This window comes from Lacerta agilis, chromosome 2 (genome assembly GCF_009819535.1).
Source record: "Lacerta agilis isolate rLacAgi1 chromosome 2, rLacAgi1.pri, whole genome shotgun sequence".
NCBI lineage: Eukaryota > Metazoa > Chordata > Lepidosauria > Squamata > Lacertidae > Lacerta > Lacerta agilis.
The window spans coordinates 11,920,447-11,948,284 of NC_046313.1; the positions used below are offsets into that span (position 1 = coordinate 11,920,447).

A 27,838-nucleotide genomic window follows, 5' to 3' on the forward strand; every position below is an offset into this window, starting at 1 on the left:
TATAAGAAACTTGTTTTAAAAGAAACGATCTGCATACGGTTATTTTGCTCTGCATACAGAGACTTGCGTAAAGGGTTAATCACCCCACTATTATTATCTCACCTGGGGTAACTTTTCTCCCGGAGGAACAAGATAAGCTGGTGACAGCAAAGGCTGCAATTTTTTAGCTATTGCCATTAAAATAAGGCCCACAATTTTGTTCTCTGAGGTTTAAATTGTATACTTTTTAACATTTTTATTTTGTTTGGCAATTTTATCTGATCTGTTCTATACCGTATATATTTGGACTTTGGTATACAAATTGCAACAGCAAATATCTACCTATATATCTTCGAAGCCTATCTTTGCAGCCGTAGGAAGCTTGGTTTAAAACAAAATTGTAAATTCTGTGACTAGTGTGGAATTGCACAAACCTATCTGCAGACGGTATTAATTTGAGACTGGGCTGTGTGTGGAGAAAAGGTTAGGGCATGCTTGAAACTTAGCAGTCACTACAGGTGTCATGAATTGGCATTATGATGTCAGCAATTTTGCTTGCCTCCCGTTTTAAGAGGGTCACTGAATCAAAGCCTAATGAAAAGGGGGAGTGAGTGATGGGGAACAGAGAGCTTTACATTCTGAGTATAGATAGAGATGGAATAAAGGGCTAAAGAGGCCACAGCTTAACATGAGCAAGTTGGTTTTGCTTCCTGTTTCCATACTCTAGTGCAGACTTATCCATGTATGTGTTTTGGTTAGGTCTTCCTTCAATGTAAATGACTGATAGGCCAGAAACCTGGCCGTTTGGCTTCTACAGTGAGCTGTTCAGTAGTCCAGCTTTTGTGCAGTTATCAGCATCTGTTTGAGAAACTTTATTTATTTACCTGAACTGATCTCCCGTTGACTCTTAGGGTGCTCGAGGTTTCCCCGGGACCCCAGGTCTTCCCGGCGTAAAAGGTCACAGAGTAAGTATGCAAGCTTTAAATAGGCTGGATTTTTAGTAAAATTCTCTGCCAAGGATATGCAATGAAACTTCTCCATGATTTCCTCTCTTTTTCTAGGGTTATCCTGGATTAGATGGTTCCAAGGGAGAAGCTGGTGCTGCAGGTGCTAAGGTAAGGAACATTAGATTTTAGTAGCCATGGGCACCTATGGCTTTCCCATGCCTCCCACCCCAACCAATGAATACCGTTTTAGTTTTTTTCTAAATATTGTTAAGGTCCCTTTGCAAACTCAAGTAACTTCTTCCAATCAACGCCCCCTTACCAAGTTTCAGATTGTAGGCGCTTCCAGACTATCACTATTTTCAGGTGCGATTCAATCACATCCCTGCAAATTCAAGGTGTGCAATTAAAGCTGACTGAGAGCTTCTGTTCCTTTAAAACAGAAGCCCTGCACATCAAAACCAATGTAAATTTGCTTGCCAGGGTGAAATTAAAAGTTCTTAAGTGAATTTATTTCTACCAGTGTACGGTTTTAAAATTTCCCTGTAGACTTTTCTTTTCAAAGTAAAACACACTGTATTCCCCTCCCCCCCCCAAAGAAATCATTACAGGTAGACCAATTGATCTAGATGTGTCAGGAAAAGAAAACACTTTCTTTATATAATAATAATAATAATAATAATAATAATAATAATATATTTATACCCCGCCCATCTGGCTGAGTTTCCCCAGCAACTCTGGGTGGCTCCCAGTCGAGTGTTAAAAACAATACTTTAGTTGGTGTTAAAAATCTGTTCTCCAGGGAAATAAATGGTGCACACCAAAGAGAGCAGGATTTTCAAAGCAGGGAGCTGTTTCGGTTTTCAGCAGCACCCAAGAATGCTGATGCTGAAAATGACCATGTTCTCTTAGCACCCAAGTGCATAATTAGCAGATTGCTGTTTTCCTGTAGTAATTAAGCACACAGTATTTAAGAGCAATGAACAGCTGTACGTAGTCTATCACTATCCTTGTCTCCGCCAACTGGTATGTCTTTTGCTAACTGCTGTTGTGGCATCATGGATGCCCACTACACATGACACCTCTAAGCTTCCTAGTCTGCCTGGAAGCCTGCTGCCCCCCCCCCATGCCTAGGAGCCTAAGACAAGAAGGAGTGGGGGAAGCTGTATGAGGATTCCTAACGGTAACTTAGGACCTTTTTATAGTATATGCTCATTTCATTGCATGGGATCTAGACGTCTTCCCTTTCTGCAGCCAGCAAGTATCACAAGAACTTGGAGGACTTTGCACTCAGCTTTGTATGGGTGCTGAAACTGAGTAGGCTCCTTACAGCTGTGCAGCCTCCTCATTGGCAGCAATAGTTCATCCCACTCAATTCCACCCCAGCCTTTCTGCCAGAAATGGGGTTGCCAGTTGAGATGCATCTGCAGGCAACCGTTTGCCATTGATACAGTTGTACAGTGGTACCTTGGTTCTTGAACCACTTAGTTGCCAAACAAGTCGGCTCCTGAACGCTGCAAACCCGGAAGTGAGTGTTCCAGTTTGTGAACCTTTTTCGGAAGCCGAACATCCAACGCGGCTCCTGCGGTTTCCGCTTGAGTGCAGGAAACTCCTGCAGCCAATCGGAAGCCGCGCCTTGGTTTTTGAACAGTTTTGGGAGTCGGACGGATTAAGTTCGAGAACCAAGGTGCCACTGTATGTGCTAGTGGAGTGCCCTCTAGTGTTCAACTAAGTGGAATGGCAATGAGAATTGTTTCCACAGCATCCATGGTGCTCCCAGACTATCACTGTTTTCAAACACAGACCAGCAAATTCAGGTTGCCAGCAAACCAAGGACGAATGCTCATTAAATAACCTGTGTTGTCCTCACAAACAAATCAGAATAAAGAGGTCATTTGGAAGCTCCTTCAGAGTCTCATCTCCCACCCCTGACCCACACAGGTGTGGGGTTTGGTTGTTGTTGTTGTTCAGTCAATTACCATGGTCTCTCTTACTCTAGGGTGAAGCTGGCGCTGCTGGAGAAGCTGGGTCACCTGGTCCAATGGTGAGTATCCACTGCTCAACTTCCTTTTAATCAGTAATAACAGCACTCTTAGCCCTGCAGGGTGGGCATTGCCTGTCTGTATTTGACTAATAATAATAATAGTAGTAATAATAATTTATACCCCGCCCATCTGGCTGGATTTCCCCAGCCACTCTGGGTGGCTCCCAACAGAATATTAATAATAAAAAAGCAACAACATCAAACATTAAAAACTTCCCCAAACAGGGCTGCCTTCAGATGTCTTCTAAAAGTCAGATAGTTGTTTATTTCCTTGACATCTGATGGGAGGGAGTTCCACAGGGCGGGCGCCATAACCGAGAAGGCCCTCTCCCTGTAACCTCACTTCTCGCAGTGAGGGAACCGCCAGACGGCCCTCGGAGCTGGACCTCAGTGTCTGGGCTGAATGATGGGATGGAGATGCTCCTTCAGGTATACTGGGCCAAGGCCATTTAGGGCTTTCAAGGTTAGCACCAACACTTTGAATTGTGCTTGGAAAAATTCCTGAGAGTTTGTGCAACTCAAATGTACATACTCAAGACCTCCCTGGAATTTGCGGTGACCTGTGCCAGGTTCACATGTGGCTCCGCACTCATCCAGACATGGATCAGACCCATGCTCGCTTAGCTGCAGCAAGTGGTGATCTTTTCAAAGCCAGGTACAAACCTTTTTATTATGCCAGGCTGTCTCATTGTGCCTTAAACTAGCCTTGGGGTAGGTGTGCCTAGTGTGCTCTAAATTCAGGCTATATAAGCTATTGATGGTGTCTTGTCACGAGGAATGATTTGGGGGGGGGGGATGATTGTGCTGGATCAGAACACTGGCCCATCTAGTCCAGCGTCTTGTTCTCACAGTGGTGTTTGGTGTCTCTTATTGTTAGGGTTTATATTTTATTTTTGTAACTTCATATTGTATTTCCAGTATTGTCTTGCTTGTAAACTGCCATGGGGGATATTTGCAAACAGACAGGCAGCTATTGAAATGAAATAAGTAAAAAGTGTATGTCGTGTGCAGAGTGCTTGGATGCGGATGGTGCTGTGGTCTAAACCACTGAGCCTCTTGGGCTTGCCGATCAGAAGATTGGGGGTTCGAATCCCTGCAACGGGTGAGCTCCCGATGCTCTGTCCTGGCTCCTGCCAACCTAGCAGTTCAAAAGCATGCCATTGCAAGTAGATAAATAGGTACTGCTGCTGCGGGAAGGTAAACAGTGCTTCCGTGCGCTCTGGCTTTCATCACGGTGTTTCATTGCGCCAGAAGCGGTTTAGCTGTCTGTGGACAAGCACTGGCTCCCTCGGCCTGAAAGTGAGATGGGTGCCACAACCCCATAGTCACCTTTGACTGGACCTAACCATCCAGGGGTCCTTTACCTTTACATTTACATATGAACAAAGCGCGCACACAATCTCTGTAATATACAGGCCCTCCCTTCATGCACCACACCTACTCACCTGTCATTTATTTATTTATCATTATCTGTAATAGCCCACCTTTCCTCGACAGGTCAGGGTACTGTACATGGTTCTTCTCCTTCCTATTTTATCCTCACAACAATCTTGTGAGTTAGGTTAGGCAGAGAGACTGTGATTGGCCCACTTGGCTTTGTGGGGATTTGAGCCCTGGTCCACTAGAGCCTACTGCAACCCTTTTAACTGTTACACCACACTGTCGTGCTGATGAGCATTTCACTAGCCATAATGTTGAAAAGTAGGTTCCTCCGCACTCTAAAATCTGCACTCTGGAAGATTAGGATGTTATAATGATGCCCTTCTCACGTTTGTTATTGTTTTTTCCCAGGGTCCCCGTGGTCTCCCAGGCGAGAGAGGACGTCCTGGCCCATCTGGTGCTGCGGTAAGTAACAACTTACTTGAATTAACTTGAACACTGCAAGTCCTTTATCTTGGAAGTGTTGCTAGTGCAGAATAAATATACATACCCATGACTTTAGTGGAAAACCTCCTGCCCCTTGCGATCCCCCTACCCCATTTGTCATGGCCTACCATGTTTCCGTAAAAGTAATGATGGAATTAGATTTCTTTGCCCTTTTCAGTATACTTGCTGTGGCTTTTGGTTGTTGAACATCTGGAGGCAGAGGTGGCTGGTGCCTATTGGGCCTGGTAGGGCAGAAGGCAAGAAGGCCAGCAGTAGGAGGCGCTATAGCCAGCAACAGGCAGAGTCAATTAGCTATAGTTTTCTCCCCATCCACCTCCCTGCTGAGTTCTGCTACAGCAACACTGACAACCAAGGAGGAGGAAACAGAAAGCCAGGGTCACGCCCTGGACTGGTTGTAAGTAAGAAGGGCAGGTGGGCTTGGTGGAACCAAGGTTGGTGGGGCAGTGCCCCATTTGCCCTAATGGACTAGTTTCCAATGCCTGGAGGGCATAAGTTGGCAAAGGCTGTTTAAGTTGCTGTGCCCTAAGATGCATGGTAATGGTCTTTTGCCCACCAGCCAGCAGATTTTTACTGCAGTGGGCATCTCACGAAAGATGGCAATGGGCATCTCCCTAAAGGACATGTCATGCTTTATTATGTTGACTGTGGAGGAGAGAAGCAGAAAGCAGCCTCTGCTTAGTAGCACCGAATGGGGCTAACTTCTAGTTTAAGTACAGCTTGGGGGGGGGGGGAACCAAACTTTTGTTTTGTTAAGTGCAGAATTTCTTCTACACAAATTGCTGTGAACATGGTGGTGGGGATCTAGAATGGGAATTCAGGGCCTCTAACCTTTTGCCCCCTGCTGTGGTTCCAATCCGGAATGTGCCGTTTGCTTTGCAGAGAAACATGCATTTGCTTAAATGGGATCTTTTTTCCTTTGCAAATAGAGGCAGAGGTGGGGAACCTGTGGCCCTTGGACTACAACTCCCATCATCTCTGACCCTCAGCCTTGCTAGCTGGGGCTGATGGGAGCCAGAGTCCAACAACATTTGAAGGTTCACGGGTTCCCCATTCATGCTGTAAAGTTGTAGATATGCTGTGCAGGAAAGTGCCAATGCTTTTCAAAGGATAGGAAGTAACTAGAGTTGCCATCTTGGGATTGGTCCAGAAGCTGCAGCTGATTCAGAATGCTGAGTCCAGGTTATTGATTGGAGCACCTGGGCATGCACACATTACACCTGTGCTGAGGTGCAACTTTTTGTATGCCTTGGATACCGGCCAGCTATTGGGCCACGTTCATCATATTGTTGTTAACTTAGTCCTGAGTTATTCAGGGCTTTATATGTTAAGTCAAAGACTGTCAGACCGTTTAGATCATTGATGGCCAAACTTGGCCCTCCAGCTGTTTTGGGACTACAATCCCATCATCCCTGACCACTGGTCCTGTTAGCTAGGGGTGATGGGAGTTGTAGTCCCAAAACAGCTGGAGGGCCAAGTTTGGCCGTCACTGACTTAGATCATCTGGAGAAATTCTACTTGTGGCACCACACTGTTTTACTGGTTTTAGGTTGCATTTTTGTTTTACTGATATATAGCTTGTTTTTTTACGTGCTATACCATTTAGAGATTTTTCGACTATTAAGCAGTATAGAAATGTTTTTGAATAAATAACACAAAACCTTGTAACCTGGGCATCAGATGGAGCGGATAGTGTGGTAGGGTGCCTCCACTCATAGAATTGTAGAGTTGGCTCGAACCCACAACCCTGGGATTAAGAATCTCATGCTCTACCAATTGAGCTATGTTGCGCTCACTTGACCTCTGATTGGTGGTGATGCTGCTGCTTACTTTGGGAGTGGGTAGAGGGCGATGGATGAGGTGGTGGTGAGATCAGCGCAGTGCAAGTGCACCAGCAGAGCCTGTCTGGTGCTCCTATTGGTGAGCTTCCACCGTGCTGACCTCACTGCTACCTCGCCCCTCCCTCTCCAGCTCTGGATAAGCAGTAATAACATGATTGAGTGGAGGTCAGATGAGTGGCTAAGGCAGGAGCCGAAACAGGTCCTCCTGCCCACATGTTGCATGAGTCTGTCACCCAGACAGTTCCTCAAATCTGTAGGTATGCCATATACACAGAGCCATATAGTGCCAGAGAGGGGAAGAGGAGGCAGAAGGAACTGTTCCTGCCTCTTCTCCCACTTACTTCCACTGTAAATCTAAAGTTCAGCATTGGGTATAAGAGAGGTCACAATCCTAGAGGCTATGTTTAGATCAGAGTTTTCCAAACTTGGGTCTCCAGCTGTTGTTGGACTACAACTCCTATCACCCCTGAGCCACTGGTCCTGCTAGCTAGGGATGATGGGAGATGTAGTCCAACAACAGCTGAAGATCAAAGTTTGGGAAACTTTGGTTTAGATGATTGGGTGCAAAATTCAGGGGTTTTGGTTAAACTGGAAAATTAGTTTAATTGATTGGATCATGGGGGGAATGTGGATGCCGAGAAGTGTCACACCAGTAGTGTTTGGTGCTGCTCACCTGACCTCCCTCCAGCTGCGTTGCTACTACATATTGGGATCGGGGGTGGCGGCAAAGAAAGCGCAATGGAAACACTCCTCCAAAGCCAATCTTGCTGTCTTGCCAGCATGTTAGCCCTGTGCTGACCAGAGCCGTCTCATCCATAGAAGCCGGTGGCGCGGTGCGCCAGGGCGCTGGGCGCCCCAGGGGCGCCCCCGCGAGCCCACCGGCATACCGGGCTCCTCCTCCCCAACCCGCCCCCACGGGCAGGCGGGCACTCGCGCGCCGGCGGGCGGGCTGTAAGCCGCCCGCCCTCGCCTCCTAGAGCCCCAGCTGGAGCGCTGGAGCGGCGCGGGGCTTTGCGCGACCTTCCAGCACTCCAGCTGGGGCTCTGGGAGGCGAGGGCGGCCGGCTCGCGCTCCCGCGCGCAGCCGGCCGCCCGCCCAATGCAGCGCGAGCTGCCCAGCAGCGCCGCGCCGTCCAGCTGCGCGCGGAGCGCGAGCCGGCCGCCCTCGCCTCCCATCCCGGAAGCGCTGGAAGGGCGCGCAGAGCCCCGCGCCGCTCCAGCGCCACGCCCCTCACCCCCCGCTCGCCCACCCCCCTCCCAAGGGGCGGCAAGCGCGGGAGGGAGGCGGCGGAGAGGCGGCATGGCGGGGGCGCCGGAGGGATAGCCGCGCCAGGGCGGCAGATCCCCTTAAGACGGCTCTGGTGCTGACCTTGCTGCTACATTCCCCTCTCCATCCTGGTATGCAGCAGCGACCCGTTTGGTGGGAGGTCAGGTGAGTAGTGCAGCCGTCCACTGCTGTGTCACAGTCTACTTAGCAAAACTATGTGAACATCCACATGTTTGTTGATTCACTTTGCTTTTGTCCTGCCCTTCAAGAAGCTCAGGGAGTTGTGTCCTACACGGCTTCCTTCATTTTATTCTCCCAGCTACTCTACATGATACATCAGGCTGAGAGTTAATTACTGACCCTGTGTCAACCCATAAACTGTGTGGTTGCATGGGTATTTGAACCTGGGTCTTTTGTGAAGCAAAGCTAACAGGAATGGCTGTGCTCAGTTTAGCAAACTAGCAAGCCAGATACATCATGCCCGGGCCCATTTCCAGCATTCCATTCTACGTCTCCAGAGATTTCAGCCTTCACTTGATACTGTAATAAACGTAGCGTGAAATTCCCTCTGGCTGTTTATTGAACAAATGTCAAAGCCCCCATAGGGCTGGCTGTGAAGCTCAGCGGGAGCGTTTTAGCTCAAAGCTCCAGTCTTCATATTCTTACAGATTCAGATAGTTGAGAGAATTAAGGAGATAAAGTAACCAAGACTGTTTAACAGCCTTGAAGTAACCAGGTTTAACTTAGCAACTCTAAACATGTTCAGTGAGCACCCATTGGAAGGAATCAGCTCCCCTTTCTGCCTCAAAGTGTCAGCCAGACTCCAATTAGTGGGGAACAGGAAAACAAGTTATCCAATTACAATTTAGTGGCGGAGGGGGCTGCAGAGAGGAGGAGAGGAAGGAGATGCCCTGTTGCCTGAGTGGATGTCTGCTCCTGTTGTGTTGGGTCTCACACAAAAATGGCATTAATTCAGAGGAATACACATAGCCAACTTCCTATATGCAGTGAAGCTGTTCTTTCCTCACCCCTCCAAAAAGCAGCCTTGTGCACTGTTTGACAAGCTATTTCTGTCTGTTTGCAACTTCATGGGGGGGGGGGGGAGTTCAAAAGTGGTTCTTGATACAGGCACAGCGGGGGCGGGAGTGAAAAGCTTCTGTGCACAGACAAAAGTTATCTTGAACATCTGAGTAAGCAGTGTGAGTCACAGATTTAATTTCTAGCAAAGCTTTTCTGTAGGAAGAATTATGCCACATTAACTATCCCATCATGTTGTTTTTGCAAAACATATATCAACCAAGAAGGCTGTGTCATAGAAAAAAGGCCTAAAACTTCATCACATGCACACAGTTATTTATTAGTTTATTACATTTGTATCCTGCACTTCCCTGCAAGTGAGTGCAGGGTTGCAAATGTCAAATCAAATCAAACTTTATTCATGTAGCCAACATATAGTCTGCAAATGTCAAAACTATATGTGTAGTATATACATGGCAGCAAACTCATCTTCCATTGCCCTCATTGGATCTCTGTCTTATGAACAGGACAGGGGTGGCAGGTGTAGGCTTATCTTGCTATCCTTCACCTCCTTCCCCACCTACTCTAGATTGCTGGGACTTGGTTGTGCATTAAACTAAAGGGCAGTGGGGAGAAATGCAGCCATAGACCATGGAGGTGGGAATAAACCCACCAGGTTGATGCTTGCAATGAAACACTGCAGAAATTCCTGGTGAATTGGGGAGGTAGTAACTTTAGCTGGATCCAGATCTGATAATGGAGGATGTCTTGAATGCACAAATGATCCCCTAGCCATCTCTCTGGAACTGAGGCTGTAAAGGCAAGTCTTATAAGGGGGTGGGGGACCACAAGCTCTTCCCTGAGCATGTGCACACCCAAATTCTGCATATGCTTTGGGACTCAGTATTATTTATTATCTTATTTCATTTATGCAACGCTTCTCCTATAAAAAACGCAGAAAAGCAATTTCAAGTCCAGTATACAGTACCAGGATTGTGGGTGGGGGGAATCTCCCCATGGCTATGTGCCATTCTGCTTGCACAGGAGACTAAAGAAGGATTTCCTAGACAAGGATTTGAACCTGCAATGCTGCCTTGTACTGAGTATGACCATTAGGTTGGATTAGACCCACGGATGCACAACGCAAAGCCTTTTCTGATGTGACTACAGGCACTATTCTAAAAAATGTGCTTAAGTGCCACCTATAGTTCTTTGTCACACCTTTGATGGTTAGTGGGGCCTGTACCCCTTTACCCTTGTATTTTATTTCTGGATTTATGTTTTGATTTTTGTGTTTTGTTGCTTTGATTTGCTTTCATGCTTTCAGTTCTGTTTTTCCTGTATTATAAACACATGTAAACTTGTGTTTGTTTATATGCATTTTAACACCAGAAAACATTCCGTTCAATCTCTAATTGAATCGCCAAAGAATGTCCTTTTTTAAATTCCATTGCCATTTAACTCCTACATATCCCCCACTTTATGCTCATGTTTGTGTAAACCTGCCACCTGAGGATTCCATTTCATACATCGAGTCCAGTCCACAAAGCTCTCGGCATAATACATATTAGTCCTTAAGGTGACCCAAGACCCTTGGTTGCTTTCACAGCAGCAGACTAGTTAGTGCATTTATGTCTCCTGATACAGTCCTATGCAGTGGCTTCTATATGTTCCACAAGATAGATTTACCCAGGGCTCCAATTCAATTTGGTGGCATAATTGGGAGCACAGCTGCAATGCTATTTGATAACACTTACTTTTGTGACTCGTGATCTCTTGTTCCCACAGGGTGCTCGTGGTAACGATGGTCTCCCTGGTCCAGCTGGTCCACCCGTAAGTAAATTGCTTTTTGAAAGATTATAAATTGCTTTTTAAAAGATTTCTGAACATGCATTTATTTTTAGGTTTTTTTCCTGCTAAAATGGAAACTTACGAATTGGATATGTTATTGTTCAGTCGTTCAGTCGTGTCTGACTCTTCGTGACCCCATGGACCAGAGCACGCCAGGCACTCCTTCATGGATCACTGCCTTGTTGTGGCGAAGGGGCTTGAATAACTCAGGGAAGCTATGAGCTATGCCATGCAGGGCCACCCAAGATGGACAGGTCATAGTGGAGAGTTTAGACTAAATGTGATCCACCTGGAGGAGGAACCGGCAAGCCACTCCAGTATCCCTGCCAAGAAAACTCCATGGATATGTTATTACTGAAATACTAAATAGTTCTAAAATTATTAATTTTTTAAAAAAGAATTCCTGTTCTCCCCTAAATTGTGTGGCGTTTTTTTTTTAAAAAGACATAGACTTTACAAAAAAAAAAAGTGAGGAGACAAAAGAGAGCTGGCATGTATATGTTCTGCAAAAGACTTTCAGGCATAAGGGGCCATTACATAACTTGTATGGCTGCCATGAAAACTGTGGAGGCTAAATAGTTAAAATAACTCTGTCCTCCTTTTCTCAAAGTTATTGAAACCCTTTTCTCTTTCTTCAGGGACCTGTTGGCCCCGCTGGATCTCCAGGTTTCCCAGGTGCACCAGGTGCAAAGGTAAGTAGAGCTTCAAGGCCGAATGAGTGTGTTTGCAGCCGCTGGCTTGTCATGACACACACACACACACGCACACATACACACGCACACACAAACACACACTGCTTTTTCTAAGCAACTGTGAAACGCTTTCCTCCCCAAGCCCACTGAGTATTTTGCTCCTTTTATCACTTTGGAAAGAGGCCTGAAGCATTTCATCAGGTCTTCCTGCCTGCAAAGTAAGGAGAAGGTGGAAAGATTGACAGCCCCCGAGAAAAAGCAGCCTGTGAATACATGTCTATGAACATCTGTGTGAGAGGAAAGGATACTAGGAAAAGGAGTTTCAGAAGGTCTGGAAAAGGCCTGGATAGAAATCAACATATAGGCATTTGTGAAGGAAAATGGAAGCCGAGTGTGTGGAGAGAAGCACAAGTTATAGGAGTAATGTTGCAGAAAGTCCTAAAACAACACTCCTGTTTGCACTCGTCTTGTTAAATCTTGACAAATTAACTGTCTGTAGATCTCTTTGGAAAAATGGTTTGTGTGAATTGTTCTTCGAATGTATTGCTTCCACCTCAACAGAAAACTGAATTACACTGAAGCAGTTTGGGCTTCTAATCCATCATTCCCTGGAGATTTAACTACTTTTTTGTGGACCATTATTTAGCGCTGTGAAAACCCAGTGACACCAAAACAAACCCATTGCAAGGAAAGCACACAGGGTATATGTGCATCATGCCCAGAGGACTGTGTAATTTCCAAGGGTGTCAGAAATACCCTTCTGCTATTAGTGAAACCATTTAAGATGGGGGCTAGTATAAAATTTGTTAATTCCCTGGAGGGCCAAATGCTTGTATATTGCTTTAAACTAGGAGCAGGGGTTCCATTTCAGAGTTCTTTAGGAGAGAGAAGAGCTTTGGGTTGGAGGGGAGCAAGATTCTCCGCACAGCTTTAAGACTCGGGTATATTAATGATGAAAAGCACAACCATATGCCTATCTACACTGAAGTAAGTTCTACTGAGTTCAGTGGGACAGACTCAGGTGTATATGTGTAGGTTTGCAACCTAAACTGATGTGTTAAGAGAACATAGGTCCAAATGTCACTTCTGGTTGCAAAGGGATTTCTGTTGTTCCTCTGCTTTCCTTACACAGGACTGTTTTTACTACATTGTAGTCAATATGGCGCTGTGGGTTAAAGGTGGCGCTGTGGGTTAAATCACAGAGCCTAGGGCTTGCTGATCAGAAGGTCGGCGGTTCGAATCCCCGCAACGGGGTGAGCTCCTGTTGCTCAGTCCCAGCTCCTGCCCACCTAGCAGTTTGAAAGCAGGTCAAAAGTGCAAGTAGATAAATAGGTACCGCTCCGGCGGGAAGGTAAACAGCGTTTCCATGCACTGCTCTGGTTCGCCAGGAGCGGCTTTGTCATGCTGGCCACATGACCTGGAAGCTGTACGCCGGCTTCCTCGGCCAGTAACGCGAAATGAGCACCGCAACCTCAGAGTCATCTGTGACTGGACCTAATGGTCAGGGGTCCCTTTACCTTTAGTCAATATGTGGAACTAGTAACCTTCCATAATAAGTCACATGTGGTCTGAAAAACATGTTGAGAAGTCCCCTTGGCCTCTCTTGCCCATCATTGACTTTGATTTGAGGACATACAAGGAATATATCTGGTCTTGGATGTTTTCAAAAAAACGGTGACAACTGAATGCCTTGTCACTCACATTCAGCTGGTGGTGTTTATTGTATGATTTGTTCTTATTCTTTCTGTGTTTTTGCCTGTGCATGCTCCCATTTAAATATTACAAGAAGCCCCACCACCTGATTTAAGTAATGAGTGCGCCTAGCGCCTAGCAGCGCTTGTTTCGATGACGTTTGAAGCCCTTCTCAGTTAAAATGCCACCTGGGCAAGAGATATCGTGGCAGTCAAATTCCGATTGCATTTTGCCATGGTCTTGAAAGGAGCTCAGGTTTTGTCCAAAGGGTCAAGTCAAGCATGGGGGGGGGTGGGCGGCACTGCTGTGCTTCTCCTCTGTCTGGGGCATGAGTGGTATGTGTTTCAAAATCTCAGGACAGCATATCGGGTTTCCTTAATGGTGGGGTCTGTTAGGGTAAGGTGGAAAAGAGGGAGATGGGAGGGAGAGAGAGAGAGCTTCCTTTGGGAATTCCCATTGCCACTGGTGAGTATGGGTTTGGGTTGCTAATCTCCCTGAGGACTGGTTTCTATGGTAACCAGACAGTGAAGAGGCAGTAGGGGAGAGGGGGAATGAGGCCTTTTGTGGGATATCTGACAGCAATTGACAGTGGGCCTTCAATAACAATCAGCGTCCTCATTATAAAAAGATGAAGTGGGGAGCCTTCTGAAGAGGAGGGCCGCACATTAGTAAGATGCACAAAGCAAGAGAAAGTGCAGAGCGCAAGTGTTCCACAAGGAATAGCTGTTTTCACTGAGGGTTGCTTCTGAGAGCAGCTAAGGCAGGAATCGATACTGAACAAAATAAAAATAAAGTGAAAAGTAAAGGAAGGAGCTGTCCATCTTCTGTACAGTGCAGTGAACTCTTCATCCCTGTAACAATAGCAGGAGATAGCATGTAGTGGCGGCCACTTAAAATCGGCTCCCCATTAATATGGAGTCCCAATGGTGTAAAATCTGGAAATGCAGAAAGGTGGGATGGAAAGTGTCGGGCCTCAAGGACACATAGCTCAAAGACTGAGAGTGTTAGGCAGGCTGCTTGGATAATAGCTCATCATTTGACAGTCACCATAGGTTATGAAGCATCCGGTTCTACTTCTTGTGGCATCCTCGTGGATACTTCTGTCATGTTTCCCTTTGACCTCTTAATGTTCCTTCTCATATTTGTGCAGGGTGAAGCTGGCCCCACTGGCGCTCGTGGCCCTGAGGGCGCCCAAGGCTCTCGAGGTGAATCTGGAACCCCCGGCTCCCCTGGACCATCGGGAGCTCCTGTAAGTACCTGGTTCTTCCGGCGAGAACCAGAATTTCCAGGGGGGCATGGAGATGGTTTAGCTTGATTAGGGCATCATTAAAAGATTTCCACATCTTTTCCTTCTGAGGTCCCCTAACTCAAAGTTGGCTAACCTTTCTCAAGCTGAGGGCCATATTGACCCATGATCAGCCCTTCAGAAGTTGTGGGTGAAACTGAGCACGGCCAAAGTGTAAAACATGGATGTGGCCAAAAGCATTAATTTTGTTTTCAGAAACAAATTTGGGTGCCCTGGGGGCATGTCACAACAACATTTTCACATCACAGAACCACAGCAGGGGAGCAGGGGGAATGCCCAGTTTAAAATTATATGATTTTAATAATAATAATAATAGTAATAATAGTAATAATAATAATAATTTATTTATACCCCGCCCATCTGGCTGGGTTTTCCCAGCCACTCTGGGCGGCTTCCAACACAATATTAAAATACAATGGTCTGTGAAACATTAAAAGCTTCCCTAAACAGGGCTGCCTTCAGATGTCTTCTAAAAGTCTGGTAGTTGTTTTTCTCTTTGACATCTGGTGGGAGGGCGTTCCACAGGGCGGGTGCCACTACCGAGAAGGTTCTCTGCCTGGTTCCCTGTAACTTGCCTTCTCGCAGCGAGGGAACTGCCAGAAGGCCCTCGGCACTGGACCTCAGTGTATTACTGTTATTATTTTTATAAATGACAAAGGGGAGGCAGCACACAAAATCTTTAAGCTGGCTGTCTGTGTTGTCAACGAACAGCACGGTGGCGCTTTGAAGCCCAGACTGTCAGCTGGTTGTCACTTCAAAGTGCCATGCACACCACGTGTTGTGCAAATAGGTCACCTGATGTCATCAGGTGACTGACAGCTGGGCTGGACAGATCCAGTTCTTCATGCTGCATTACAGTATCACAGTGGGAGGCTATGGGAGCAGTCAGTAATTTAGAGAGAGAGAGAGAAGAGTTGAAATATGGAAATCTTTTAGAGGAGCATTGAGAGCCACACACACACACAAAAAACACCTGTTGGCATCACATTGTGGGACCCATTGGTGCACTCAAAAATAATTGTTGCTTTTAAATGACAAAACCCCATTGTTTCAATGGTGTATGAACTTATTTGACCTGGAAAAACGTGCCTTGGGGCACTGTTCTGTAGAGTATATAGAATAATGGTAATCCAGCTCTATGATCCTAGAATGGTGGAGTTGAAAAGGACCCCAAGAGGCATCTAACATGATTGGATTTTTCTTTGTGACTAGCTTGGTTGACACATTCCACTTAGCAAGTGGAGAAAGGCACCCGCTGGATAATGTTACCTCACCTGAATAAAAGTGTTGTCCAAGTACTTCTACCGGGATGCAGGTGGCGCTGTGGTCTCTAAACCACTGAGCCTGTTGGGCTTGCCAAGGTTGGCGGTTTGAATCCCTGCGACGGGATGAGCTCCCGTTGCTGTGTCCCAGCTCCTGCCAACCTAGCAGTTTGAAAGCACGCCAGTGCAAGTAGATAAATAGGTGCAGCAGGAAGGTAAACGGCATTTCCGTGCGCTCTGGCTTCCGTCACGGTGTCCTGTTGTGCCAGAAGCGGTTTAGTCATGCTGGCCACATGACCTGGAAAGCTGTCTGTGGACAAATGCCAGCTCCCTCGGCCTGAAAGCGAGGTGAGCGCCACAACCCCATAGTCGCTTTTGACTGGACTTAACTGTCCAGGGGTCTTTTACCTTACCTTTACCAAGTACCTCTACCTGTGGTGTGAGGGCAAAATTATCCTTGAGGGAGAAATCATCCTCATTTTTAACTTACAAATTATTTCTAATCGGGTATAGGGTTCAACTTGATTATTCTGTGGTTATTTCCTCTTTTCCCCCCTCAGTAGATACATGCAAAAATATTCCCTGATTTCCCAGCTGCATGTGTTTTAACAAGCAATGGGAAGTGAGCTAGGTGTAAATACAGGAACCACCAGCAGATGGCAATGCCAAGTCAGGATTTGCACAACCTTTCTCTGCATGAGTACTTGTTGCGTATACAGTGGTACCTCTGGTTACAGGTGGGTAGCCGTGTTGGTCTGCCATAGTCAAAACAAAATCAAAAATTCTTTCCAGTAGCACCTTAGAGACCAACTGAGTTTGTTCCTGGTATGAGCTTTCGTGTGCATGCACACTTCTTCAGATACCTGAAGAAGTGTGCATGCACACGAAAGCTCATACCAGGAACAAACTCAGTTGGTCTCTAAAGTGGTACCTCTGGTTACATAAGCTTCAGGTTACATAGCCTACGCTTCAGATTACAAACTCCGCTAACCCAGAAATAACACTTCAGGTTAAGAACTTTGCTTCAGGATAAGAACAGAAATTGTGCTCTGGCGGCACAGCGGCAGCGGGAGGTCCCATTAGCTAAAGTGGTGCTTCAGGTTAAGAACAGTTTCAGGTTAAGAACGGACCTCCAGAACAAATTAAGTACTTAACCAGAGGTACCACTGTATTTCATAGCATCATAGACTTGTAGAGTTGGAAGTAACCCAAAGGGTCCTCTAGTCCAACTTCTGTGTGGGCCACCAGCCAAAATCAGGTGCAAAAATATGCTGAACCATGTACATTCACTAACACACATTCCATGCCCCACCTGTTAAAATGTGGGTACAAAAAGCCCATCTACTCACACATGCACATAGTTAACTACAGCTGGCCACTTTTTACTTGCCTTTTGATAACGGGGCAATCTACATATTATGGATGGCAAGACTATATTAAGGAAACGGAGGACAGGAAGCAACTGGGAAATTCTAGACAATTAGGTTGTAGTAGCCAAAGTCACATTTTGCCTGGGGCATATTCATCATGATTATTAATCTTGCCCTTGCCTATATTTGGTGTGATGACCCTAAGTAATATATCATTTGAGCCCTTGTGCATGGACACAAACTTAAACCAACACCATACCAGGGGTATCAAAAGACAGTGTGCTGGTGATTGGCCAAAATGAGTCTTTTGGTGCCTTAACAACTAATCAATGTTATTGTGGCATACATTATTATAGGTTAATGTTTCTTTCACCATATGCATGAAATATAGTCTTTGGTTGCAGGTTTGCACTTCATGCATCTCATGAAGCGGATTCTAATTCACGAAAGCATAATTAAATTTGCTGGCTCTTTACGGCGCCACAGGGCTCTTTGCTGATTTGGCTGATACAACCTTACAATAATAGAATTGTAGAGTTGGAAGGGACCATAAGGATAATCTAATCCAACTCCCTGCAATGCACAAATCTTTTGCCCAACGTGGGGCTCAAACCCATAACTCTGAGTCTCATGTTCTACCTTGACGTGTTCTTCCCCCTGGTAATCAGTGTTTTTCACCTGCTAGGATAGGTAAAATAATAAGTGAGCTGTGCATCAATAAGGTCATGTGAAGCAGGTGTCTCTTTTTCCCACCCACCTGGTTAAACTGCAGTTGTAAACTTAACGATTGACAATTTGCTAGCCTGTGGTGCTAAAAACGTTGCATAAGGGGGGCTGTCTCATTCTACTTGCTAGGAGGGAATCCCCACCCAGCTGCTACAGTGCCACTGTCCTTATTCATGCTTCTAAATCATATCTGTCTAGATTTCTAAATGATACCTGTCTAGACCAGACAGAAGCTCTCCGCTGTGCTCCACTCCCATTTTAGGCTTGGTTGCCCTCAATTTCTCCTTGTATATTTGTAGTTCAAATATGCTTCCTTCTCTCAAGGGTGTGGATCTGGGTCTTGCTTTTCCCCCTTTCCCCCTTTTAAAGCTAAATTTGTGCACTGATAGTGGCACGAGCATGTGCACATCAAGAACTTTGCTTTTAGTTTTATGATTGTGGAGCAAAGCAGAGAATTTTGGCATGTGGTTGTGAAATTGCTGGGGCTGTGCAAGGTAACAAACAACAACAACCCCTTTCCTCAACAAGAAAATTAGAAAAGTGTCTATAGTAAAGTTGGTAGATATATGCGAAATGTGTTCTATCTTTTTTTTAAAAAAAGATGGAAGAAAATGGCTCTGATAGTGGGCAGGATGAGGGAAGTGCAATATGTTTGTCTAAACATAATGCAGGGAGACTACTAAATGTTTGGTGACCTACTAACTTTCCCCATGAAGAATATGGATGTACTTTCTTTCCAGGCTCACTATTCTTGGTACTCTTACCCCTTTTCTGAAAAAAACACCATTTGCCCCAAGACCCATGCTTTAATAATCTGCCCATTAATATATTGGGTAGCTCTCTGGGAAGCCAACCATTCATTGGAGGTTTGATCAATGCCTTCTTTTTGCTTTTAGGGCAACCCTGGAACTGATGGGATCCCTGGTGCCAAAGGATCAGCGGTGAGTGCCACATTACTTGGGTGCATGGAGATGCATTTGAAAGGTAGAACTGATGTTGTCTGCCGAAGATCTAGTGAATGTTCAATAACCTCTGCCCATCACATGAACAGTATCGACCAAGAAATCTGTACAGTAGTTTGCTGAGTAATTTACTGTTTCTCAGACCCCCTGCACTTTCCCCCTCCTGTCCTTAATTGCTTTCTCGATTCTGTCCATAGGGTGCTCCTGGCATTGCTGGCGCTCCTGGATTTCCTGGCCCACGTGGGCCACCTGGGCCCCAAGGTGCAACTGGGCCTTTGGGTCCCAAAGGCCAGGCGGTAAGAAACTCAAACGGATGCAGAGCTAATGTGAAAATTTAAGGTGTCTGGCTCTCCAGACTGATAATCCTGTGCTCAAAGTGTCCTGGTTACTAGGCACAGCCTCTCCCTGATGCCGATATTCACATTTTAACTAAGCTTTGGGAAAGTGGATAATAAGATGTGAAAGTAGCTAGGAACCCACAAATTTTGGCTGGCTTTTATAGCCAGTCATTATCGATGATCAGCCCTAACCCCACCAGTCCCCTGAATTTTTTTGCCGTGTGGAGAGGTCAGTATTTCAGTGCACATGGGGCTTCAGAAACAGTTGGGTTAAAGGACATGGTTCAGTTGTAGAGTACCTGCTTTGTATGCAGAAGTTCAGTCCCCAGCATCTTCAGATAGAGGTGGGAATGTTCCCTTCCTTAAACCCTGGATAACTGCTGCCAGTCAGTGTAGACAATACTGAGCAAGATGGACCAACGGTCTGACTCAGTATAAGGCTGCTTCCTATGTTGGATGTGGTGAGAAATTGTTTTGGTGCATCTGACTAACTTCTTCCTTAGTTCCCCTTAGTTCTCTGTGCATTACAGAGATCTTGCTTAGCAGGGAAGGATCACTCTTTCCCACCCAGCAGCACGAAGGGAGAGTCCTTGGACCTCAGAGTTCTCTGTGACACAAAGAGAAGCGGAGGGGCCTTTCACTCTGTGGTTAGCAATGAAAAGCAGGCAGCCTCTAGATCAGGCATAGGCAAACTCGGCCCTCCAGATGTTTTGGGACTACAACTCCTATCATCCCTGACCACTGGTCCTGTTAGCTAGGGATGATGGGAGTTGTAGCCCCAAAACATCTGGAGGGCCGAGTTTGCCTATGCCTGCTCTAGATAGAAAGTATATTATGGAAGAGTTTGTGGGGGAGCCTCAGCCGAGATGGAACAAAGCAGCCCAAGTGATGGACTGTTGAGAAAAGGGTGTGACAACAGCATGGAAGAATTACTAAAAGAAGCTAAGGAGATTGCATAGAAGCTAAATGAATGCTTTGCATTGGTCTTCACTGCAGTAGATGTTAGAAAGAGACCTACATCTGAGCCACAGTGGGGTTGGGGGCATCTGAAAGACAAATGCTTCTGTCCTAGACACTTACACAGGAGCATACTTCCAGCTGAACTCAGAGGGATTTAACTTCTGAGAAAACATGCTGAGGATTATTATACTGGTGACAAAGAGGTGCTTTGACATCTGAAACCACACATGTCAGTGGGTCTTGGGTGGCAGATGCCCAGGTATTCTTAAAGAGTTCTCGAATGTGAAGATTGCTGGGCTCAGGGTGGCTAACAACAAATATAAAACATTAATTAAAAACGACTTTAAAAACAGCTTAAAAACAGCATAAAATACAACATACCGGTAAATGTAGCATCGCCAGGGCTAACTGGCCAAGTTAGTCGTGCTAGGGCCAGCAAGGAGACCAGGGAAGAGTTTAAATGTGGGTTCTCAGAAGGGTTTCTTCATAGAAAATGGAAGGGGAAAAGGAATGAAGGATCAGGCTAAATTGAAGGCCAGGTGGAATAGCTCTGTCTTACAGGCCCTGCGGAAGGAGATCAAGTCCTGCAGGGCCCTAGTCTCGTGGGACAGAGCATTCCACCAGGTCGGAGCCATCACTGAAAAGGCCCTGGCCCTGGTGGAGGATAATCTGGCTTCTTTAGGGCCTGGGACCCTTAAGCTATTATTATTCATGGACCTTAGGGTCCTCTGCAGGACGTACCAGGAGAGGCGGTCCCGTAAGTATGAGTAAATCTTCTCTTTCCCACGCCTCCCAATTTTCACTCATTAGTGTTTCCCTTCCTATACTCCATATCATCCCAGTCCTTCTGCCTCTTATCTGCTCTTCTATTCAACGGAATGCACTGTTGAAAACCCTTTGGATCAGACACACAGAGGATGCTGAGTTGGAAGTTCTGCTGACCAGATCAGCGAGTTGCTTGATGTGATAATAGGAGCTCGACTACTCTTAATATGTTTCCTTTTCTTTCTCTGTAGGGAGAACCTGGGATTGCAGGCTTCAAAGGTGAACAAGGTCCCAAGGGTGAACCTGTAAGTATTTGATGACATGCCTTTATGCCTGGCATGCTGTCTCTTCTTTGGATGTGCCATATTTACTCGAGTCTAATGCGCCATCGAATCTAATGCGCACCTCAATTTTCAGAACCTTGAAACAAACAAACAAAAAAGTATTTGCTGGCAAATGTAAATTTGCCATCAAATCTAATGGGCACCTTAATTTTCGCAGCATAATTTGGCCAAAAAAGGTGAGCATTAGATTCGAGTAAATACGGTATCAGTCGCTCCCTGTTCGTCCTCTACACTAGGAGTGGCTAACCCTTTTTGATCCGGGGGCCACATTGACTTTCAGCCACCCCTCCAAAGGCCATATGTCAGTTGTGGCTATTTATTTATTTTATTTATTTATTGAATTTATATACCGCCTTATAACTGGGGGTCTCAGGGCAGTTCACAGAAAAGATCACAATATATAAAATAAATATAAAAACAATAATCCAATAATACCCCCCCAAAAAAAAAAACAATAACACCTTCCAGCTACCCCCTGCTCTGGGCATTAGAGTGGATGCACTGAGCAATCTGATCCGAGTTTCAGGGCCATCTGCCAGCTACTGTGGTAGCCTGTCAATAGCCCACGTCATGGTATGTGCACCTAGGGCTTCTGGTAGAGACGAAATTCTGCTGCGTCATATTCCTCTCCAGCTGCATGTTTCAGAAATTAGAATTGCTTTGTCCCCAGACTACATGTGGCAAGGGAGCAGGTTGATGCCCACCTTTCCTCCTTCTGGGCTTTGTACTTTCATGTCTGGGTGCCTTGTTCTATGAAATCCTATATAAAAATCTGAAAATGACTGCAATTCAGTTCTACTCTTGGATTTTCCATGCTATTCTCTGTGCAAATGAAATGCTTATATGTGGCTGTCTGGCAGAGCCAGACATGGGACAGGACACCAGCAGAGGGCATGTGGGTAACTTTGGATCTCTCACCGTAGCCCACCTCACAGGGTTGTTATGAGGATAAAATGGAGTGGACTGCCTTGAGGTCCTTGGAAGAAAGGTGGGATATAAATGCAGCAAATCAATAAACAGTTTGCAGAAAGGAGAAAAGGGTAGTGACCTCTGTTTCCTCCCTTGTAAGCCAAAATTACCTTTCTGTTGCCATGGCTATTTACATTGTTCTCTCATCAGACTCTGAGGTCACTTCCTGGTGATGCCTTATTGTCTCTTTAAAACAATATAGTGGGGTGACCATTGGTAGGGCTTGGCATAAAATGATGAAGGGGCTCAGAGTGACTAAGCCTGTATTTTCTGTTCCCTGCTGACCCCAGGGACCTTCAGGCCCACAAGGAGCTCCCGGACCAGCTGGAGAAGAAGGCAAGAGAGGCGGCCGTGGTGAGCCAGGAGCTGCAGGGCCCATTGGGCCACCTGGAGAGAGGGTAGGTGACATCGTTTGGAGGGCAAGGAACCTTCCTACATGAAGAGCAAAGGGCTGTCTTCTTTGTGGGGGGAAAGCCATTGAGCCGTACGGCTCGAACCCCTGCCAATAGGCTTACTTTGGAACTTGCAGTGTGCCCTGTGGGGTGCCCAACATAATGCAGAAGGTGATGGGAGAACTTTGCTTTACTGGCATCTCTGTGGCATACCAGGGGCAAGCTGCTACCTCTTGCTCAGCTTTAAACAGGTGTGGTAATGGGGAAGGTGAGTGGGCGTTGTAATGGAGTATAGAGTAAGGTTACCAGACGTCCCTGTTTCCCAGGGACAGTCCCTGGATTTACAAATCAGTCCCCTGACAAAATCCATTGAAGTTGAAAAGTGTCCCTGGATTCATTGAAAAAAAATCTGGTAACCTTAGTATAGAGCTGTATTGAAGAATTGCCTGTGGGCTCAAAGGACCAGGAAGAGATAAAAGAAGAGCTAGACAGGGGTCAGCAAACTTTTTCAGCAGGGGGCCGGTCCACTGTCCCTCAGACCTTGTGGGGGGCCGGACTATATGAACGAATTCCTATGCCCCACAAATAACCCAGAGGTGCATTTTAAATAAAAGCACACATTCTACTCATGTAAAAACACGCTGATTCCTGGACCATCCGCGGGCCGCATTTAGGAGGCGATTGGGTCGCATCTGGCCCCTGGGCCTTAGTTTGGGGACCCCTGAGCTAGAGAGTGTGCCAGGAAGCCATTAGAGAGGCAGGGATCACAAGTAGGAGGGGACAGACTCTGAGACATGGGGAGCTGAGCACAGAATGGTGGGATGCTGCTGAGAGGTGGATGAGGGACTGTTCTAGGCTCTGGAAGTGGGAGGTGAGATGGAGCACGAATGAAGCTTGAAAGTCAAGCAAGGAATGATTACACTTTGAACGATTTCCTCATTAAGATGCATGCGGGTGGGTGAGTCCTGACCCTAAAAGTGCAGCAGTCCCTTGGGAACTGTAGCATAGCCACCACTGCAGTGCACAGTCCAGGACCCAGCCTGATGAAACGCCCAAGTGCAATGGCTTGCACAGTGGATCTCTGGGAGATGGCACAGAGTGTACCCTCAACAGTTGAGCTGCAGTGAGTCACGGCTGTTTGATGAGTGAACCTCTCTAACACTCCTGTTTGCAAATGTGTGTGTTGTGTTTACACTTCACATTAACAAAGGACACTTGCAGACTTTTGACTGTTTTGGGGTGGGGTTCAGACACATACCGACAAATTCAAGTTGCACGATTGCAGCTGATTTGGTGCTCTTGTGCAACTAGCCTGCTTCCTCTAAAAACTGGACTTTCTGCAAGAAGGAAAGTGATGGGGAAATGCCCTGGGAAAGTGTGCCTAGTACTCTATAGTCTAACCTACTTGCAAACCTTGTGCAGACCAGGATGAATGCTCAATAAACAGGAAGTGGACTTTAGAGTATTAAGAATTCTGTTGCACAAACCCTCTTTACCTATAATGGGTTATATTATATGAATACAGGACAAGTCCCTGCAGAACCTTAGCAAATACTGCAGGACTGTGTCACCTGTCTAAGTGGTTGTATAATATTGGGTCATTTGGTGGCTATAGCACCCCTAGTGGTTCTTGTTTGTGCTGCTTCCTTTTGCTAATTGAGCCATGCCTTTTAAATTGAAAATGTCCACAGTTCCTGGTTTACTCCTTGCTATTGGCAATACTTCCTATTGTCCTTGCCAGCTTCCTGAACTGTTGCACTCCTTGATTTATTAGGTTATGTTATCATTTGTTTCTTGTTTTTAGGGTGCTCCCGGAAACCGTGGCTTCCCAGGTCAGGATGGATTGGCCGGTCCCAAGGTGAGCGTTTGAACTTGCTGTACTTCCATCTGAATGAAAGGACAAATTTGGGAGGGTTAAGAGTGAATTTAGATGCCCTTTTCTGCTTCCTTTCTCTGTGTTGTATAGGGTTCTTTGACTGCTTCTTTGAAGGAGCTATGTTTTTCCTTGTGTGCTCTTTGCCGTAGAGTAGACATAGGAAACCTGTGACCCTCCAGTATTACTGGATTACAACTCCCACCATCCCTGACTGTTAATATATGCTTGCTTGGACTGATGAGAGTTGGGAATCCAGAAACATCAGGGGTGGGGCAGGACACAGGTTAGGTCAACTTTATTCTGTAGCAAATGGAATTTTGAGATACTTGATAAGAAATGTTAAGCCGCTGGGTTGGGGTTTTTTTTTTCTAAGGTCTCAGAGCATAAGTTTCTGTGTTTCTAGTAAAGCTTTCTTTTAAATGTTTTTGTAATCTCAAAGATTATTTCATCAAAGCCATGTTGGAGCTAATTTTTAAAATTTTATTTATTTCATAAAAATTATATAATTATGATCATAATTATAATCAATTTATTATACCCTGTCCATCTGACTGGGTTGCCCCAGTGAAACATCATACATTAAAAACTGTCTTCAGAAAATCATGTAATTGTTCATCTCTTTGACATCTGATGGGATTGATTGTAGAAAATGGTTTACAAAAATAATAAAATGATCACTAAACTGTAATTTAAAACATACAGAAGCTTAAAACCACAGTAAAATAGACTAAAACAAATTAAAGCTCCTACAAACCTTTTAAACATCTGGGTAGGCTTGTCTGAGTAAGAATGTCTTCAACAGGCACCAAAAGGAATGCATTGAAGGCACCTGCCTGATATCAATAGGCAGGGAGTTCCAAAGTTTTGGTGCTGCCACACTAAACAATTGAGTTCTTAAAGATGTGGTGTGGGTATTATGTGGCACTTGTACCAGTTCCGATGGAAGCGGTTGAGTGGGCACATATGGGGTAGATGACTCACAGAAGTTAAATTTGAATGGTCTGCGAATAGTCAGAGCAGCCAAAGTTAATTGAATGAATCAAAACAAAATCAAAAATTCTTTCTAGTAGCACCTTAGAGACCAACTGAGTTTGTTCATGGTATGAGCTTTCGTGTGCATGCACACTTCTTCAGATACACATGAATGAATCAAGATCAGCTACAGCACTGGAATGCATTGGTTGCGCCATGATATGGGCAGCCCTATAATGAAAGTGCAGATAAAGGACAGGTGTGTCTAAATTACATATAAACTAGTTTTGAAATCAGTCATACGTGCCTGCTAAAGAATTTTGGAAATGTTAGTTTGGTCAGCATGGTGTTAGTTTCCTCAGCCCCAACCCTTTCACAGAAGTTGCAAAGTTCACTGTTAAAACTGGTTTGAAAATGGTTCATCGAGTGTATAGTTATAGCCATTTCCAGAGATAACCATTGGGTGGTAAACCATTGACCCAAGCATCACAGGGTCTAGCCTTGCCTTCCTGATTTCTCTGAGTTAATGCATTTATTGCTTGCTTTTTCCTGGGCAGGGTGCTCCCGGGGAACGTGGACCTCCTGGCCTTGGGGGTCCCAAAGGAGCCACTGGAGATCCCGGCCGTCCTGGAGAGCCTGGCTTGCCTGGCGCTAGGGTAAGACACGCCTTTGCACACAACAGGGGTTAAAGTGGTTCTTGCTTCAGTCACTTTGTACAAATCCCACATTGACTAGAATGTTCATTCTCAGTATAAATAACTCCCCTTCATGTTAACAGAGACCAGAAGTTTATATAAACAGTGTGAGAGAGCCTCAAGGCTGTGCACTTGTCATCTGAGGCCCTTCTCTGTGTTCCCCATCTCGGAGAGTGGCAACATGAAACACAAAACAAACGGGCCTTTTTGTGGTGGCTCCCCGGTTGTGGAATGCTCTCCCCAGAGAGGCTCGCCTGGCACCATCATTACATATCTTTAGGTGCCAGGCAAAAAAATTCCAGGCCTATGACCATTAAATAACCTATGGCCTGTGAAAGTGTGGGGGAGAGGACTATTACGGTATATTATATTTTTGACTGTCTGCCACTATCCTTTTTATTATGTTTTTATCATTGGTGTTCTGTAATGTGTTTTTAATGTTGTACACTGCCCTGGGATCTTTTGGTAAAGGGCAATATATAAATTGAACAAACAACAAATAATAGCAAAATATTTAAGTGCCACTAATCACTCCACCATTACCATTGGTTGGGTGGCTGGCTTTTCTGCAATTATGGGACAGTTTTTGATGTCTAAAGGAGGGCCGAGTCCTTTTGAAAAAGCTTTACTTCATTCTAAAGTCTCTTGAGATTTCCTTCATTTCACGCACGCTCTTCAGCCTTCATCACAGTAATAGTAACAGCAAAGAGACCCAGATTTTCCACTACTTCTCAGCTTAATTTGCATTCTGTAAAATGGAAATAATAATGATAGACTGCAAGTAGGCTTTCCAACTCGCTTCTGTCAGGGCTCCTATACCAGTGTGGTGTAGTGGTTAAGAGCGGTAGACTCGTAATCTGGTGAACCAGGTTCGCGTCCCCGCTCCTCCACATGCAGCTGCTGGGTGACCTTGGGCTAGTCACACTTCTTTGAAGTCTCTCAGCCCCACTCACCTCACAGAGTGTTTGTTGTGGGGGAGGAAGGGAAAGGAGAATGTTAGCCGCTTTGAGACTCCTTTGGGTAGTGATAAAGCAGGGTATCAAATCCAAACTCTTCTTCTTTAACATTTGGTAGATATTCTCCAGGTGAATATTTCCTCATCACAGCACCTGCATGCTGGGAGGAACCTCACCAGCTCAATTTCTGCTTGCCACATGCCATTTACAGACTTGGAAGCTTGACAGAAACGTTGGACCACAACTGTACTGGACCATGAGTAAACTCTGCTAGACTTTGGGGAGGGGGAAAGCACTTGATGCGTTTTGTGCTCCCAATTCCCACCAGCCCCAACTAGCATCAGAGTATGGGAAGGTACCACATTGGCAGTATCTCTTATTTTTAGGATGCCCATATTAAACTCTTTCTGCATGCAGCTGTCCATTCTCAACAGCAGATGGCAGTAACAATTTAAAGCACATTTTTATTTGGCATGTCTGTATTTATTCCATAAGACTGGAAGGGTTGGAGAGCACCTAACAGTCTTGGAAGGAAAGAACAATCTTTTAGGATAACGTGTTGAAAGTTCCTCTTATCTGCAAAAGTAAAGAGTCCCATCACTGAGAACAATACGCTTCTCCCCATTTTTGCAAAATTCAATCCTCTTTTTAGACTACTGGGCAGTTCTGTTACCTCCTGTGACCCAGGACAGAGTACCTGTTTTGAGTATCTGAGCCTGGGAGATGTCTACCAGT

The 27,838-nt window shown here is 45.6% G+C and overlaps 1 protein-coding gene across 2 annotated transcripts in view; it reads left to right on the top strand.

Moving 5' to 3' along the window:
- COL2A1 (collagen type II alpha 1 chain) overlaps positions 1–27,838 on the top strand; it is an 81,619-nt gene that overhangs the window by 24,514 nt on the left and 29,267 nt on the right. For both annotated transcript variants that reach the window (XM_033138607.1, XM_033138608.1), the window contains 13 exons: positions 891–944; positions 1,041–1,094; positions 2,923–2,967; positions 4,759–4,812; positions 10,764–10,808; positions 11,465–11,518; positions 14,361–14,459; positions 18,771–18,815; positions 19,034–19,132; positions 21,151–21,204; positions 22,503–22,610; positions 24,409–24,462; positions 26,010–26,108. In XM_033138607.1, coding sequence (XP_032994498.1) covers positions 891–944; positions 1,041–1,094; positions 2,923–2,967; positions 4,759–4,812; positions 10,764–10,808; positions 11,465–11,518; positions 14,361–14,459; positions 18,771–18,815; positions 19,034–19,132; positions 21,151–21,204; positions 22,503–22,610; positions 24,409–24,462; positions 26,010–26,108 — 864 coding nt within the window. The remainder of the gene's footprint in view (positions 1–890; positions 945–1,040; positions 1,095–2,922; positions 2,968–4,758; positions 4,813–10,763; positions 10,809–11,464; positions 11,519–14,360; positions 14,460–18,770; positions 18,816–19,033; positions 19,133–21,150; positions 21,205–22,502; positions 22,611–24,408; positions 24,463–26,009; positions 26,109–27,838) is intronic.